General features: G+C 38.3%; 1 protein-coding gene across 9 annotated transcripts in view; it reads left to right on the forward strand.

The window, feature by feature from the left end:
* The window catches only part of TNRC6B (trinucleotide repeat containing adaptor 6B), a 133536-nt gene that overhangs the window by 46466 nt on the left and 69011 nt on the right, over positions 1-18059 (forward strand). The window contains exon 1 of one of the 9 annotated variants that reach the window (XM_083860358.1): positions 1817-2164. The exons of 7 other annotated variants lie outside the window; for them this stretch is intronic. Coding sequence is in view for 1 of the 2 variants with exons in the window: in XM_083860356.1 (XP_083716482.1) it covers positions 2153-2157 (5 nt within the window). In the remaining variant the exon portion in view is untranslated. Of the gene's footprint in view, positions 1-1816; positions 2165-18059 lie in introns of those variants that run through there. One more of the 9 variants, XM_083860356.1, reaches the window with a different exon arrangement.

Here is an 18059-nt window from a genome sequence, read left to right on the forward strand (position 1 = left end):
TGAGTTTCTGTACCTTATTATGACATAGAGTGAGAGCAGAACATGTCAGAACCAGAGCCACACTAACGTTTCATGGCCTCCTGATGAGGCCAGTGGCTTATGTTCTATGATAATACACACTAATGATTTTTATTCTCATTCATAAGATGTGCAGTTTCTGCCCCTCAGATTAATTCCTTTGGAGTGCTCTCCCGTGGATCTCCAAGTTAGTTCTATTCCATGGTGTTGTCATGAATGAGTGATTTAGATGCTTAAAGAATTCCTGTCAAAGGTGTTGGAAAAAGCATCATGTCTGTAACAGAGTTCAAGATGCGTTGGGATAAATGCTCTCAGGCACATGGTGTGATTCTTGGCGTGGCGTGTGCAGGGCCGTCGTGTTGGACTTCGGTGATCTTTGTGGGTCTCTTCCAACTCAGAATATTCTGTGGTTCTGTAATGATTGGCAAAAGCAGGTTTTTGTGAAGGTACAACTTAACAGAGTTTGATTGCAAGGTTCCTTCTGTTGCTTATTACCTGGATGAAGCATAGCAAAGAATATCAGATCATCATCAATTTGAAGAGATTTGTGCAGAGACTGAGAATACAAAAAAAGAGTGCAAAGGGTAAGGGAGACCATCCCATTGAATCATGACGTCCAGAGTGAACCTGCTTGCCAGACTTAGCCTCACACTTGATCAGTGGTTTTATGTCTGAAGGATTTAGCAGCACTTAATCTTTGGATAATTTTACACAGAATGATTAAGTAGAAGGTAGTATAAGCACAGCAGCAATGTAACTGTAGATCTGAGATGGCACTATTCATACTCGCTGTAGTGTATCTAAAGCAATTCGCACACACCCAGACACAAAGTCTGTACAAAGGTGTACATGTTAAAAATTCTCCTTCTCTTCAGGTGTGGTTTGGCTTTTTTACTTTATACATTGTTACATTGCATAACTGTACAGAATTAAAAACTGGTATATTTTAAGGGTTCAAACCTGAGGGTGCTCTCGAGAGCTTCCTGAGCGAGCTGTCAGTTCCCTCACTAGTCACGGTTCCATTACATAGTCAGCTCCAGCATTTCCTACCTGTGTTGGGCTGACTCAGGAGCAGGTCTTCTCACAGCAGGGTCATACCTGCATCACCATATCCTTTTGCTGAACTGTTTTCTTTACTGTTTCCGCACATCTGGAAACATCTTGCAGATTTTTTTTTTTCGGATTTTACAAGATGCTGTGATTCTCTGTTTCAACCCGCTGTTAAAGCGGTTATCATGGAAATTTTTGGGAAGACACTGTGGAGTGTCTGCCTAATGGTTGAGTTGCAGCCTGAGACTTGAAGCAGGCAATGCAAGCAGGAGAGACCGAGTTTGCTCTGCTGTCCTGCGGTCCTCCCGTGTCTGGACCTTGATCTCGGGTTTATGTGTGCGTGTGGTGTGGGTAGTCTGGTTACATACTGGATTAACTTTGATCTGAGCATGACCTTTTGTCCTTGAGTCAGGAGGGCGTTGTGCTTAAAACGGGGGTTCCTTTCCAAGCCAGCGCTGGGGTCGGTGTTCCCGGTGCACCGCAGAACAGGGCTTGTGGCTGGAGGAACTGAACATTCATCATTCGCCGCTCTTCGGCTCTGTAGCCCTAATGTGGAATTGGCTGCTGGCTTTTTAGCTTTTAAAGAGAGAAGCTCCATCTGGGCCAGCTTCCGTACTCTCAGGACGCCCCACTGAGCCCTCCCTGTGCCTCGCCTCCGCCCGCCGAGGGCGGGGAGCAGAATCCCGGCGGGGCGCGCTGCTCGGCGGGGGAGGCCGCCCCGGGGCGGGCAGGGCGCTGTCCCTTTAAGGCGGGGGGCGGGCCGGGCCCGGGCGGTGAGTGACAGAGCACCCGGGGTCACGTGATCCGCCCGTATTTGAAGGTCGCAAAAAAGCGACTTCCTTTAGAGAGAGCAAGAGGGAGCGAGAGGGAGGGAGCGAGCGGAGAGAGCGAGGGAGCGCAGCCAAAATGGCCGACGGACGGTCTGCTGGGTTCTGAACGTTTAAAATAAAGACAGAGAAAAAAAAAAATCACAAAAAAGGAAACTAAACAAAAAAGCAAAAACCACAAAACCATTTTTGGATTTTTTTTTTCCATTTCTACCTTGTATGCCTCAACTCGCTGGATTTAAGCACTGCTGCACTTTATGAGGTTAGTGGTACGTTTATGTTTTATTGTTTTTACCTATCAGTTGATTTTTTTTTTTAAGAGCCTGAGCTGACCGTTTCCATCCGTAGTTTTGCATTGGGTTTTTTTCTAGCACAAAGACTTGCTTCAGATGTTCTCTGCTTTTACGTGTAGGGCACTTTTAGTGGATTTTTGTGTTGTTTCTTTTTTTAGAGGAGCTCTCCGTACAAGTGTGATGTGGATTTGGAAGATATTTGTAATTTAAAAAACCTAGGCAAATTACAGAAGATCGTTTGTATTTTCCGAGCTGGTGAACTACAAGATAGTGCTGAAAATCTTGTTTTATTTAAATTCGTTTTATTTAAAGAGGCTTTTTAAAGAGAGATTTGTTCCACTTAGCACCCGAAGCTCTTAAGTCTGCTGCAAAAATTTGCATGTACAAAGCTGTGCTGGGCTCTTTCAGTGTCCGGCCAGGCCGCGCTGCCGCGGGAGCGGGGCCGGGAGCTCAGGCCGGGGGCGCGGGGCCGGGGGCTCAGGCCGGGCCCGGCGCTGCCCCGCGGGGCTCCCGCGCGGGCCCGGCCGCGGCCGCCGCCTGCAGATCCGGCCTGCGCCAGGTACTCAGGAATGTGCGGGTTGTTGGCCACTGCCGGCGTCTTGTGTTCTGCGGAAAGCGAGCGTTCATCTCCACCTCAGTAAATGTAGAAAAGGGCTGCTCTTTGGCGTGTTTATTTTATTTTATTTTATTTTTATTTGTTATTGTTGTTGTTGTTGTTGTGGGGTTTTTTTTTCCACCCTTCTGTGCTGCTAAAAATTTAAATCCAAGTTATTTTTGCAACTCCCTCCAGAAACAAGCAGAAAATTAAAGGGAAATAGCTGGAGCTTGCTTTCTGAGAACAGGCCCCTCCTCCTGCATTGTAAGAGTGTGATGTAATGCTCCTTTCTGTGAGGTTAAATGAAAAAAATTCTCTGGTAGTATACGCTGTTCTTCATCCCTTCCTCACAGGCATTGCATCGTGATATTTTTTTGTAGCTGAACATGTAAGCAGCAGATAATTCTGCAAATAGTCGTTTGAATGTACTCGCAGTGTATTAGTGCAATGATTGTGGTTAGCAGGTCAATTTTGTAAACATACAAGATGGCTCATATTTTATATTTCTTTGTGGCCTTATGTGTATACAGGTAAACACAAATGAAGGAGACAGATTTCAATAAACTTATTGAAAATGTATCTGCCTGGTGTCATTGTAGTCTTGTACGTATTGAGACTTTTTTTTCCTGCACTGGCTAGCAAATATTTGAAATAATTCTGCAGTATGTTACGTTTCTCATGGAAATGAGGAGATGGTGTATTTTGAGGTTTGGGGTTTTTTTAAATTAGAGGAATCCAGTAAAAGAGAACTCTGCTCAAATTTTAAGTAGTGTATTTTGCTGGTAATTTTTGTTATTAAGCATTTAACAGTAATGAATAACTCAGTTAATAAAGGAAGCAACACATGCCCCTTGCTTAGGGTTAATGAACTTAGTAGATTCCACCCTCGTGTTACTGGCAGGTATCTGAGGAAATGCTATAAGAATTATTGTCTTTGACATGATATACCCTGATGACCTCTGTTATTCAAAACCTTCTTGAGCTCAGTGGAGATCTGGATAGAGCCAGAATATGTTAAATCTACCTGTCGGTTGACAATAATTCGATATTAGAACTATTTTCAAATGCAGTCTGAAGTAGGAGTATTCTTCTTACATTGCTTACTGGACGGAAACATCAGTAACTGTAGTTTATACTATAATTGCTGTAGAATGGGATCACTGAACTGAGGAAGTCAAGAAAGCCCAAATTGTGTCCTGAGCTGGCAGTATAGTAGGATGTAGTCTTACCAGAATCTGCACTTCAGAACAGTACTCGCTTTTTCTGTGTATTTTTTGCTTTCATGCCTTACTGCCTACGTTACTTCCAGAATGTGGCGATGTTTGTACATATAGGTTGATGGTTAAGGTGATGGAATACAGGGTGGTTCCCAATAACTGCAACTGCTTTATCTACAGAAGCTGTTGTGGGTCAGACAAAAGGCAGCTAGTGAGAGTAATAGAAATCATTCAAATAAGGAGTCTGTCAGCAGCTTTGTGAGACTGTGACTGAGGATAGCAAAGACCAGTTAAAATAATTCCTCTTGTAATATGCTTTCGACCCCTCAGATCTTACTGCAGAGTGTGCTGAGGACTGTAAAGTCTGGGCAACCATAGGATATTAAGTGTGAATCTGGGCAGTTCTCAACGCTGTTTGTATTGAGTGCATTCCTGCAGGACAATGGGACCAAAATACTTAATTTTGGGAGACCTGACTTGAGTTGAAATTTCTAGATCAGTTTGAAGCTTACAGAGGCATGGGGGTAGGGGCAGTTTTTTTGCTTCGTTCAGTTTACAGTGATGATGCCGAGTTCAGAAACTTTATTAAGTTTTTGTTTGCATTTGCATGTCAGTTGTTATTGGTATCTACAGGAATCAGTCCCTTTCCAAAGCAGACTGTTATAGTAAGTTGAAGGCTACAGTGAAGTCTGTAGTCATCAGAACCCCTGGAGATTTTTACTCTACATCTAAGAGATTCTTGAAAATTAATTGACAAGAAAAGCCTCATTACCACTGAGCTTCAATATACAGGAGTCTGCAGTTCTAATGCGAAAAAAATCGGGGGAAACAAGTGACTGAAAGATCAGTATGCTTAGTTTCAGTTGCTTTTCTTTTGGCCTCTTTCTCTCCTGCTGAGAAGGAAGAAAAACTTTGTAAGATCATGCAGTCTTTGCCAGCTGATTTCAGCTAAACTTAACCTTTTAAAGATTTTTGTTTTTACTAGTAATAAGTGGCTTAATAGAGAAGAGAGTGTCTAAATCTATGAGGAAAATATCCGTAGAAATAAAGTATTTCTGGAAGAGAGTATTTATCCACAACTTTCCTAGTACCCCTTCAGAAATTTGTCTCTCATCTTGAAGCAGAGTTCTTTAATTCTGGTCATTATGGATCTGCATTCCTTTTGGACCAGGGTGGAAGGTGAGAAGTTTATAGTTTATGTTGAACAGTATTTCTTGGGAGCTGCACCCTTGGTACTATCTTCAGCTTGTTCATAACTGGAAACTTTCAGTGTTTTTTTGCTTTATTGATTAAGAAATCATCTACTGCCTTCCTGAGAGCTGCTTCACCTTGTTCAGTATTGGTTTCCTGTTTAAACAGCTCAAGAATTGAGGCAAGAAAATAAGATATGTAGATTGTTTAGCTCCATGGACTTGTATTTCATGTCCTGTCAAGGGAATCAGGTGTGAGTATCAGGGTTCCAGTGTTGTCACCTTAGATTTCAAGTAGCAAAACTTTAAATACTGGGCTGACATCATTGATCCAAAATTAATTTGTTAAACAGATGTAAAATTCAGGTTAGATTAATACAAATTCATATTTCTTCTAAAATATGCAGTTGCTAATGTGATGCTAGCATTAGCAGTCTTACGTGGTATGATTGCATGTGCTGTATTTCAAATATTGGTCAAAAAAGTTGATTAAAGTTGGGTGTCAAGATAACAGTTTTTGGTCATTTCGGCATTGAAGGCAAATGTGGACTTATCATGGTGATGAATACTATATATTGAGAATATTTCTATTATTTTGTTGTGCTGGTGCCGTAATTGTTCTTCAGAAGACAGGAGGAACAGTGCCTTTCTGTATTTGTGGTGCTTTTCTGTATTTGTGGTGAATTCCAACTCCAGAGATGTTCATTTAGTACTTGTCACTGCTCAAGTTCTCCTTTACATATAGGCTTCCTACTAAAGAGCACAACGGGGATTTTGTGTTTGATTGGGGTTTTGTTTGGGTGGGTTTGGGTATTTTTTCTTGCTGAGACAGAACATGTATTCTGGGAGCAGCATGAATATACACAAACCCAGATTTGTTTTTCTTTTGTGCCATCAACACACTTATGAAGAGAATTCCTAAGGTTAATGGATACTTTAATTTTAACGGCTATTTTCTTGTCTGTATACGGTATGCTGGCATTATAGTTTAGGAATGAAATGCCTTGCTGCTGCTACTACAATTGTGTATTTTTTTAATAATTTCTGGAAAGTTGTGTCTTAAGAACTGGTTGATGTGATATTTAGGTGTTATAACATGGATAAATTGAAAGAATTTTCATTCAAAATACTGTACTTTAAGGACTACTTCTAATTAGCCTGTTTAGTCATGTGGGGAAAACAACACAAGATACAACCCCTGGAGTTTTTTCAGATACCTAAGAGAAGATAGATTAGTAAAACACAAGATGAACTTTAAAGGCAGAACAAATCAAAATGAGTTAAACACCATGGAAAAATGTGACCTAATACAGCTGGAGATGAAGTAGTGAGGGCGATGTTGTTAAAAACCACAGTTAGTAAGAATGAAAGTTGTCTAGTGCTCCTTACAGTGCTACGATCCATGTCTGAACTCAATTAAATGGATGTTTGTATATGTTAGGCAGAGAAAATTATCTAAAAGTACCTTGACACTGATAGGTGGAAGAATGCTTAGAAGTATAAAGCATGTTTATATTAATAAAAACGTGTGTTAAATTATAGACTTGTAGATGTTAAATGTGACCTTGCAATTTACTACAATAAAACTGAAGGCATCAAGATACAACTGTGTTTGATTTCATGCTAGCAGGGGTTTCTTCTCTTAGGGTGGGATGTTTGAGGCCATGTTTTAACAGTGGGAGATCAACAAATGTTGAGGTAGCTCCAATAAGAGCAGCAGGAAATATTACGGGTAGGTAATCTAGTGAAAAAATACTTCAGCTTTTTGTGTTTATTTTTATAGATATGCTCTCTGCAAACAAATAACTAGTTGTCTGTTTTGTGTCAGAAGAGCATAATTTTGACAGAGAGCTCCATTGTAGTTGGGTGTGCTTTGAATAGCATAGTTACTTCAGCAACTAAAAAGCAGAACAGCATGAACTTTTTTAAATCAAGGTGACCATTCTTTTTAAGTTCCTTAAAAATACATGAAACCCCACTGTGATGCTAAAATTATAAGGGAAGCATGCTCATCTTTCCCAGTGTGCTTAGCAGATATAGGGTTAAGACTTCCTGAAGTACAGGTCTGAGTATAGCAGCTGAACCAATTTGAACTAAAGCAGAGTATTGCCTTAATTTCTGAATCAGAGAAGTATTTCTTTGAAAAATAAAACAACAGGAAAATTACTTCTGATATTCTGAGTGGGGAGGGGGAAGGAGTTTCCCCCTTTTAAGCACAGCATTTGCTGAATAACAGAATCACAAATCTGCTGTCCACTTGTAATCTCAGTTGCTGTTGGACACAGCCTCCACGTACATAGGAAAATGGCAAAACTTAAGCTGCAGTGACACTGCTAGAATTGGGGGTTTTAAAACAGCTTTTGTAGATTCTGAGTTTTTTGAGCTAGTTGACCTGTATGAAATTAGTAAAGGTTAAATATATAATCTGTTAATGCCATTTAAGCATTTATTAGAGTTGAGCTTAATTGTCACATTTTACATATACTCTGTGGCAAATATACACAAATGTATTGTCATTGTGGTTCATTGTATGTTTGTGAACTTGGTTGTGTCAGCTATCCAGTTTTCCAGGATGCAGTGTCCTGTGTCACTTAAACTTTCTGTAAAAGAAGTCTTGAGTACTTTCTTCCACTTTTTTCTCCCGTTTTGAATTTTCCTGTTGGTAGTAGAAGACATTGCAACTTAGTATTGGAGTGCTAATGTAGCAGCATTCACACTCTTGCAGCTTCTGTATCAGCATTTATATTTTTAATTGTATATAAATTTGCTTAACCAATCGTACTAAACTCAGGGTCTGATTTAAAACACATGGTTCTAATTCTGTATTGGTACTCTAGATATACTTGACTACAAAACAGCTTTATTTGGCAAGAGATTGGCTACTACTGAGAACTTTGTCAACTAAAGTGAAGCTGATATATTCTGATACATCACTTTTCCAGCTAAATATACAGCATGTTTGCCCTCAGCCTTTTGCTGAACAATTCGTAGAGAGGATGATTTCATCACAACATACAAGTGAATTTTGGTATTGTAATGCTTGGAAATTCGAATCTGGTAGCTCTTGCTGGATTTCTTTCCAGGCTGTTCTGCCTCTTACTTGGAGAGATTTTGAGGACAATAAAAGTGAAAATGGCTACATTCCATATGCGGGGGAAGAGAGGGCAGAAGGTACCAAAACTTAGCACATGTTTTTTCCTAGCTTATTCCTATGTGCACTGAAGACCAGTTGTCCTGTGAAACAGAAAATAGTAGATTGTTTCATTCCCATGTGAATTTTTAAGAATTAATTTTTCTATATCCTGATTAAGACTGTATTAATAAATCTTTACTATTTTGCTAGATTTTACTTGGGTACTATTAGTGTTATTACCTCACTATTTTAGTCAAGGGATCTTCTATGATGAACTAACTGGTTAAGTGTTCACTGTAAGTGAAATAAACTGGTTAAAAATATAGCACAGATAAGTAGAAGATGTCCTGTTGAGGATATATATGTGTCATTTTATATCTAGCTCTGTTTTTCTTTATGGACATCTTTACAAGTTCATGTGCACTGGTTGGAATCTAAATGCGGGCTAAGTTCAAGTTGCCTATAAAAATGCTTGGTTAACCTAAAGTAAAAACACAAAAGCTTTTTTCAACCTAGTATAAAAGAAGGTTCCAGCTGGTGCTACAGAATTTAGTTGTAACAATATTTATGGGAAAGTTAAATTAAATTGCCTTGTGTTACAGAGTCGAGTTTTCTGTTCCTTTGCAGGCAATTTTCACATTATCTGCTTGATACATATCAAGCAGACCAAGCAATGCGGAGAGAGAGAAGGAGTACAAGCCATTAGGGTTATTCTTCGATTTTGTCTTTGCCTGTGTCCTGTAATTCTATTCAAGAGCACATCTAGATCACCTTGGCAGGAACACTTGCTAACCAGGGCGCTGGCCTTGTAGCATTCATGACTGCTTTGTGTGATGGAAACATGCCGATGGTGGTGTGGTGTGGGAAACTATAAACAAAAATCTCATCTGAGTGGAGAGTAAATCTTCCTAGTAAGTTTGGCTGCATGTACTTCATCAATAAGGTATTTCTCCTAGCTTTCCTTAATAGGCAAATATGTTTTGAAAGCCTCTGAATTATAGTAGGAAGGCTTAGCAAGTGACCTGGGATGGGAGAATCCTAAGCCTTACATGCAGATAACTTTTCAGCAGTTTAGTCTTCTTGTGGAAAAGCTATCTGAATTTGTATTTAACCACCTCATCTTGCATGGTAGCTGTTCTGGAATGGTGACTTCTGATTAAGTCCTTGAGTGACTTTTTATCACAAAATAATACATTCTGCATCAAATTAACTCAGCTGTGTTGTTAATTAGGAGATAGTTTTGCTCTACATTTGCCAGTTACTATAAATAAAATACATATCCTGACACAGAAAAACTGTAGGAAGCGTGTTTTTACCAGGTTTTAAGTATAACAAGATGAAAAAGGCAAAAGCAGACAAAAGCTAAACTTTGAGAGAGTAGAATTTACCTTGGCAGCTTAAAGTACCCTAAAGCCACAGGTGCAGAGTTCTTTAAGGTAGCTTGCTGTAGTTGGGCCATTAAAAACAAAACGGGTAAGTTTTTGGAAAGTCAACCTGTCTTGATAAAGTTTTCGGGACAATATTGTTTCTCTGATGTGGGTTTAAAGTGACTATTTTAAAGATTATGAGCTGTGTTTGGGTGTTTCCTGCTCAGAAAAAGCTGAGGTTGGCTGTGTCAGTTTCCATTACATTCTGCTTCAGTCCAGGTAATGCAAAGTGAAATTCTCCTACAATGGACTTGCAAGTATGGGGTCAGCTTAAGTTTATACAACTTTGCTTAATCTTTTGCTTAAAAAAACTTATCTTTAAATGATGCTTTAGTTAGTGTTAGGTAACTTGGTTAAGTTAAATGCTTCTTCCTCTTAGCATTCTTAGGCCATTTTTCTATTGTTTAAGTACTCTTTTAAATATTAGTTGTTGTGATCATTTTAGCTTGAGCATTGCTTGCTCTATGGTTTTAACGTTAAGCTGTTAAAAACAGGCTTCATCACTCTCTCAGTGCATAAATAAGATCAAGGTTGCAGATTGCCTGTCGTTGTAGGTTTAATTATAGCATGGTACTCAATTTCCTTTTTTTCATTGTTCTTTGTTAAGAAGCTCTGAAATAATGGTCTATTTTCCAGCTTACTACATTTTTTTGTATTTGTGTGTGTCTGATATGGGTGAGTGTATGTATATATGTAATAAGTGCATGTTGGCAGTTACTACAGTTAAAAACCACCAGGTATCAACTGACAGGTAGAGCATAGGTGTTCAGTACACAATAAAAATGGCTCTCAAGGTCAGTTCAGGTTTTGTGTTTGGGAAAAGCCTGCACAAAAGAAACAAGTGCCTTTCTATAAGGTGAGTGTACACATTTAAAAGGAGAAGCAAAGAAATCCAGAGACTCTCTGAAGGCCACACAGAAAGTCAAAGGCAGAGCTAGATTTGAACTCAGAAGTTCCTGGCTTGTGGCCTTGGGTTGAGGTCAGTCATACACAGCTGTATTGAATTATGAATAGAATGATGCTTCTTTTTTTTTTTCCTTCATGGATTTATGGAAACAAAGCTGATTTTTTTTCGCCAAAATCGTAATGTGGGTAAAAAGATGGAATTGTGTAATTCGCCTTTCTCAAAATTTCAAATACTAAAACTTTGGTGTTAGAAGTCAGTTCAGCACTTGTGGATTTCTACTTGGTAAGGAGCGTGATTAATGTAGCTGGGTCACAAATCGTGACAAATCCTAGTGCAGTGCCTTGAAGTCAAATTAAGGGCTTTTTCTGAGTATAGAGGAATTCAGGCTTAAAAGCTACTGCTCTGCATGCTACCTTGAGAAATGCTAATGACAAAAAGAAAATGCCCTGAAATACAGTATTCTTTGATATTTTAAAATAGTGAAGTGAAAACCTAGTTCAGAGACAGTCTGCCTGAAGTTGACTGTTCGTTAAACTGGAATTCACATTCTATATTTAACACTTGTGGAGTTTTTAATGAGGCTTTAAACATTGTTATTTTTCAGTGCAGTGTGAAAAAGGTGAGAACCTGCTGTAGGTTTGATGCCTCATATTTTGTTCCTTCCTGAAGTAAAATCTTGGAGTAGCTTTTATTGCATACATGAACAGCTCTGGTTATTTCAGGAGTTCCCTTTAGGAAGAAGGTTTTGATCTAAAATGTTATTATAGAATGTACATCACCATTATGAATTATTTTTCTGTGCTGTTAAAAATCTTGACAGGGATTTTAACATCCATTTCAGAGTAAAAGGGACTTCTTTTCTGGGCAAAATGTCATTAATACCAAGCTCCAGCAGCAAAGAGGAGTTTTTCTTTTTTTTCCCTGGGCTACCTGGGGTGTGCTGTGTCTTGCTAACTGAGGCTTTATGCAAATTTATAGTAAGGTTATTTTCCTAAATTGTAAATGTGGAATTTAGCCAGAGAATACAAACTAAAAAAACCCCATAACTAAACAAAACACTGAGATGTTTTTTGTTTGTTTACCAGGAAGTAATTCTCATTTTGTCTGTTGAAAGTAACAAAAATGCTAAATAGTTTTAAAAAGAAGTCCAAGTATCAAAAGCTTAATAATAAAATATCTCACTTCTGAGAAGCTGGAGCACTGATGTCTCCTGGTGTGTGCCTCATTCTTTGGAAAGAATTGTCTCTGAGTGGTGTGCACTTCGAGGATGCATCTAAAAATTTCATTGATAGTTAATGAAAATCAGAATAAATAATTTGAGCATTACAGTGGTCTGCTTTTTTACTCACCCTCCTTTTTTATGCACTGTCGTGCTTTAACCCCAGCCAGAAACCAAGCACCACACAACTACTCACTCCAAACCAAGCCCAGTAAAAAATCCTTTGAGTTTCCTTTTCAATTTTAGCTGTTTAAGTGTTTACAAGTCTTAATTGCTTTCGGCTGTGGCATCAGAAGATGTTTAAACTGAGTTTGTAAGGTTTGTTGCATAAGCCTGGACCACTTTAGAGATGGATATTGTTGTGGCAGTTCTTGCTTTTTTCACCTATTACAGCCGGTAATATATTGTAATTAAACTGTATAGTTCTTCCCAGCAGGTCTTCCAGAAATACTGTAACCATCTAGTGATGAGTTGGTGAGTTTGGAGTTGCTATGCAGTCACTACCTGTAACAGCATTAGGAGCTAGATTCTTGCAGCTGAGCTTGTTTCATTATGAGCTGTGTTGCCCCCTAATTTAAGTCAGTAATATAGCTTCAGTGGCTGAATAAAGTTTATCCCACTCTCTTGTTAAAAGAAGGTGTTAGTTAAGAGTAAGCTTATAAAGGGCTGGTTTAACAAAGAATGATGTTTCCAGTGAAGCCAAGTATATATTTTTTTCTTTTATACTCTTTAGAAAGAGTATAAGTAAAAGTTGGTTACTCATACTTGGTGTACTTCCCCATTTAGGTCAGTCAAGTGTAGGTCATATTTACTGGTAACCATAAGTCCAATTGGCACCTCCAACTTAGCAGATAGATTTGATTAAAGCTGAAGGCCTGGTCTTTCACCTAAAATTAGGAATTTTAAATGCTTACGTGCGTGAGTGAATTCTGTATTGCTCCTATTATAAGAAGCAGTGTTGCTTCTGCTATAAGGTCATGGTAACTTTTCTGCTAGGTAGCATTAACCATTTTTCCAAAACACTGGCTTCACACAAAGACAGATGCTTTGCTCTGGCAGTATGCATGGAAGCATCAGTAAGTGGACAAATTAGATTTGAGGTTCTAGTGTTTAAAGGGCTTTTCTTTCAGCAGGAAATAGTCTCCCACATCAGCTTACATATTTTAACCTTCAGCTTTGTATAGCAGCAAAGAGTTGACCTGTCTTCATGCAGAGCAGCTACCTTTCTTAAAGAGGCTCAAGAGAAGGTTTAAGTGAATAGATTAGAAGTGCAGTGTTCTGTGGAATAGTGAATATCTTACATTCATGTCATGATCATACAGTGGTTGTGTGGCTAGTGTCTAAAAAAAGGAAACTGCTGTATTTCGTACTCGTGACAGTTATCATTGATAGATAGGAAGAGGTAGTTGTTAATTAAAGATAGGAGTCTTCAGATCTTCTGTCAGCAGAGGTCAGATTTATATTCATCACTGGAAAGATGCCGAACTTAGGTGGACCTGTGTGCTGAATGCTTTTCTGAAAAAGGGTGCACACTTCTAACCACTCAGAAGTAAAGAATGTCTGTTACTCTTTGAAGATTATAGCCTGTGAGTTTTATGCATTTCTTTGTGCCTCATGACAGCACTGAACATGAGAAATGTGTAGTTTTGATTAAAAATAAATCTTGCATAATGCAACAAGGTAAAAAGCAACCTAAACATAGCAAACAGTACTTGGATGGAGAATTTAACAAGACAAATCAGCCTTACCTTGGTACTTTTAGAAATATGTTAAATGCTAAAATTTCATTTATATCACTGTAATTTTTACCTCACTTTTTCTCTTGTAACTTAACATTTTTATTTTCTATGTACCATTTTGGTCATGATCTTTTATAATCTCTGAGGTGGTAGTTCAGTGGTTTCCTCATTCTGGATTCTTTTCTGGATTATGCCTTGCATTAGAATTTCCTTCTTCCGTAACAGAAGAGAGTGGCCGTGCCTGGAAGATTATTTGTAGCCATGTTGTATGTGGTATGCAAGTTCCTGTCATCTTAGAATTTTTGTATGTTGAAGCAACTTTCTGATGGAAATTTCCATATTGTGAAGGAATGCAAGCTTTTTTGGAATATAGATATTCTAGAGCTGACTTGGTTTACAAGAGAGATTTCTTTGAAAGTAATATGTAGTTAGTCTTAAAATGTTTCCGTCTTCTTGAGTATTAACAGACACCAGATTTTTGTAAGCAAGATGTGTGTTCAGTCCTCACTGATTATTTACTATTTTAAAAAAATTCTTAAGTTATCTTAAACTACTGTGTTCAAAACCAGGAGATATTTATGTAGGGTTGAAGTTAGAAGTTGATCTGGTACTCTGTCTGTGAATGACATAAGCAGCAAGTAAAATTCATCACTTAAGCTGTAAATTATAATTCCTGGAAAGAGACAAGGAATGAGAACCCTCAATCAAGATTTCAGAACTCTTGTCCACTGCACTCAGTGCAAATAGGAAAAGCTCTCAGATGACTGGCTGCTGAGATTGGGCAGACACCAATTCCATAGGGATAAGAGCATAGTTAAAAGAAAATCTTTCCTTGGTGGGAGACCACCCTTAGTTTTGACAAACGCCTGAGGATACAGTGAACACTTTTCATGTAAACCTTCTAATGTCTTTGCATAAGAAATAAGGAAATTATTATTTAGCAATTATTAAGAGTTGCATGTCTAGACTAGGTGGTTTAATCTATTCTTTATTTCCAGAAGGCATGAAATAAAGTTAATTTTAAAAAATAAGTGCAGCTAGCAAGTGGTGCACAGTATCAGGACTATAAAAATGGATTAATCAAAAATAGCATACCAGATTAGTAACAGTGAGATGTAGCAATCATCTCTGCCTATTAATGGACTATTTTCTAGAACTTTTTTTTCTTCCTCATAACTGTTGTGGCTAATTTAAAACAAACTGTTAAATAGGTATGATTATGTGGCCTACAGAACGCTGTTTTCCACCCTTTTGATATTTTTGAGTTACCCTGAATGGGTGTCTCTGGCTGTCTGCACAGGTAGTGGGTAAGGTGGCACTATGGTGTTGAGCACAGGCCTGTGTTTTACCATCTGAGTTAGGAGATTGTGCGATTGAGGGTGACAGGACTTTATTGTGATGCAGTGGCTGCTACTTGTGATGGTTTTGTTCCATGGATTTTGATATCTTCTTGCTTTAATTCTTACTTTTAGAAAAAAAAGCTTTTGAGTAAGCAGTGGTATTTCTAATGTTAACTGTAGTGTTAACCTGATTTATTATCCTTGGAGTTGTCTCTCTTTAAAAATGTATTTATCATCAGGTAGCTGCAGTTTTCTGTGACCTTACAAAGCTGTTGGGTGAACTTGTAATATCCTTCCCGATAATCCTTCCTGTGGAGTACTGACAGCTCTCCTACCTCTCCAAACGTAGCTTCCCAAGAACACAAGGAGAAATTACAGTTCAAAAACCTTCAGAGAGTGAGGCATTTCTACATTTCTGAACATTATGTGCACATAAAATGTGCTTGTATCCATCAGAAACAGAGGTGGGATTTTTTTCTTTACTAAGTTTGGAAACTGATACTTGCTTTTTGCATTACACTGCAAAAGTTTTCCTAGGAGATTGCTAAAATAAAAGGAATTTTCCTTGATACATACTCAGTTATATCTTAATATGTAGATCTATAATGCAATATGCTTAGAAATATAATGTTGGCTATTAGAACTGTTGTTAAAGGATTTGTTCATCACGCGGGAAGAAGCTCATGCATAGCTAGTGTCAAATCTGGTGTTCTTCAAAAGCAGAGCAGCAATTTTAAGTCTTTGAAATTTAGGGAAGTGTACAGTAGTGCCACTTACACTCACTATTATGTTTTGGTGATCTGTGTCTTTTCCACTGTTTTCTACAGTATCCTGTGCAAATAGCAAACCCGTAGATTATGGAGAGCTTTGATGTGATGCGGTTAACTGGGAACAGTGATCAGCATTCCACATGAATGATGAATTTGCAGTTGAGGATAGACAAAAAATAAGGTTATAGGTATTGACAGTACAAGTGGTATTTGTAGATGCTGCATATGTTGGTGAGGGTTTTTGGTTCTTTATGCTCCTCTGAGATCTCAGGTAATCATTTTCTTGGAATGCCAGATCAAAAAGATCACATCTTTGTCCTCAAAATTCAAGTGATTATATGAGGAGCAGAGTTTGGGAAGGCATAGAATTTTTTGGCTGGCTGCATAAGAACCTTCACAAGGAAGAATTTTTATTTTCTTACGGTTCAAAACAAGTCGCGTCTTGCACTTCTTCTGTGTTGTTTTCGTTTTTCCTGTTTCCTGCACTCAGTTTCTTTACAATTCTCTAGTTTTCATTCTGCATGCCAATGAATAATTTCAGATTACATCTTAATTAGGCACAAATCATGACATGAAGTATTGAGTTGTAATGTTTTGAATAATTTATTGATCTCATTTTTACATGAAAAATGACTAATGAAAACAATGCGCCAGCTGGTTGCAGTAAGAAGGGTGAGAAGCAGCATCTGAGGATGAAATGCTTCCACATCAGGCTCTGCAAAAAATCTCTGTGCTTACCACATAATCTAAGCATCAAAGACAGTCATTTTTCAGTGCCCCCAAGATCTTGATGCTTTAGAAGTAGATATCAAGTCTAGCATATCTCTCTATTTTGAGCTAGCTCACCAGAATAAAGTTCAGTTTTCTTTAGTGATTGAGAGTGTATCAAATTTCTCAGTAAGACCCATGCCTTTCATTTTATTAACTTACATTTTAGGAGTAAGTCTCATGCTTTGCCCTTCAGAAAGTCTGTAGCAGTGCAGCAAGGAGAAGACTTTAATTCCCATGTGATTTACCTAGTTTCTTGGTTAGGGTCTGCAGTCTGTCATCCTCACTGAGGATCTAATGAGACCTGATCCCTGCCTGTCAGCCTTTTAACAGCAGGTGCAAGCTCTAGAACAAGAAGAGGCCATGGTCTGTTAGCAAAATGATTCACTTTGGTGTCATGTGTGCATCTTACAAGTGTTGCTTCATCTCATTAATGGTGCAGTGCATCTGATTCTAAAAGCCATTTGAAGAACATGGTTTATGTGATTTAATTTATCAAGATATCTTTTATCAATGTTTAAAATCTTCATACAAAAGTGAGGAAGGAAGAAGTTTATACCCATTTTCATATTGTAAGGAAACCTTGAAATGCATGCCAGAGTTGATGTATGACCATATTTTAATTGCACATTTAAAATGGTAAATGTATTTAAACTTTTCCTTTCCCCTCTGAGACATCTGGCTTGCAATTTAGCATTGCTGTTTCACCAGATTTTAGTTTTTTATCACCTGTGGTTTTGTATTTTATCACCTATGAACAACAAATATTGGACAGTAGCTTTATGAAAGAGTGATTTATTGATACAGTATATACTGTATCTCTTTGCTACTGAAACAGGGAATCTTGATGACCTTACTACAACCATAGTCTGTAACAGCATAGTTGTAGCTCCTCTCTTTGTATTCATGTAGTCCATGAGAGTTAAAGAGTGACTCATAAAAGCTGAGAATATGCTGCAATGCAATTAGATGGGATATAGTTTTGCGCAGGATGTCCATTACTAGATAAAAGCTAGGGATCAGCGGCTTTGTGAAGGTAATGAAACTCTGCTGAGTACTGGCTAAGATTACTTACCTGTGCTTTCCCAGATGTGGAGAGCTACATATGTAATGGTTGTGTCTGTAGTAGGTCTGTTTGTCTGGAGGGCACATGATACTACCCTGTCAGTAAAGCTTCTGTAGCTGCAGGCTGAGGTGAGAGGTTGCTCCCTCTTGGTTTCCAGATATGTTTGGATACTTCTCAGCAGTATTTGATACTGAACTTGGTCCTACTTCTAAGTGGCAGTGAGTTGATTAGACTCTTCAAGGGTTGGTTGATTAGTTTAACTCAGGAAAACTCAGCAACTTTGGGCTGTTGATTTCTGAAGAATTAGTGGGGGTAGAACACCATTTATTAAAGCCAAGCTGTTAAATCTCATCAGTCCTCTGTTGAAGGTATAATGCTTGAATGATAACGTAAACTATGCTAAGGAGCTGTTGTCCCATGTGAGGTGTAGGAAAAAATACTTCATGTTATGAAAGCTGTGTCCCAAATATAATACTGAATTGCTTTCTGGTTTTGTGCTA

This window comes from Zosterops lateralis (assembly GCF_965231275.1).
Source record: "Zosterops lateralis genome assembly, chromosome: 4".
Taxonomy (NCBI): Eukaryota; Metazoa; Chordata; class Aves; order Passeriformes; family Zosteropidae; genus Zosterops; species Zosterops lateralis.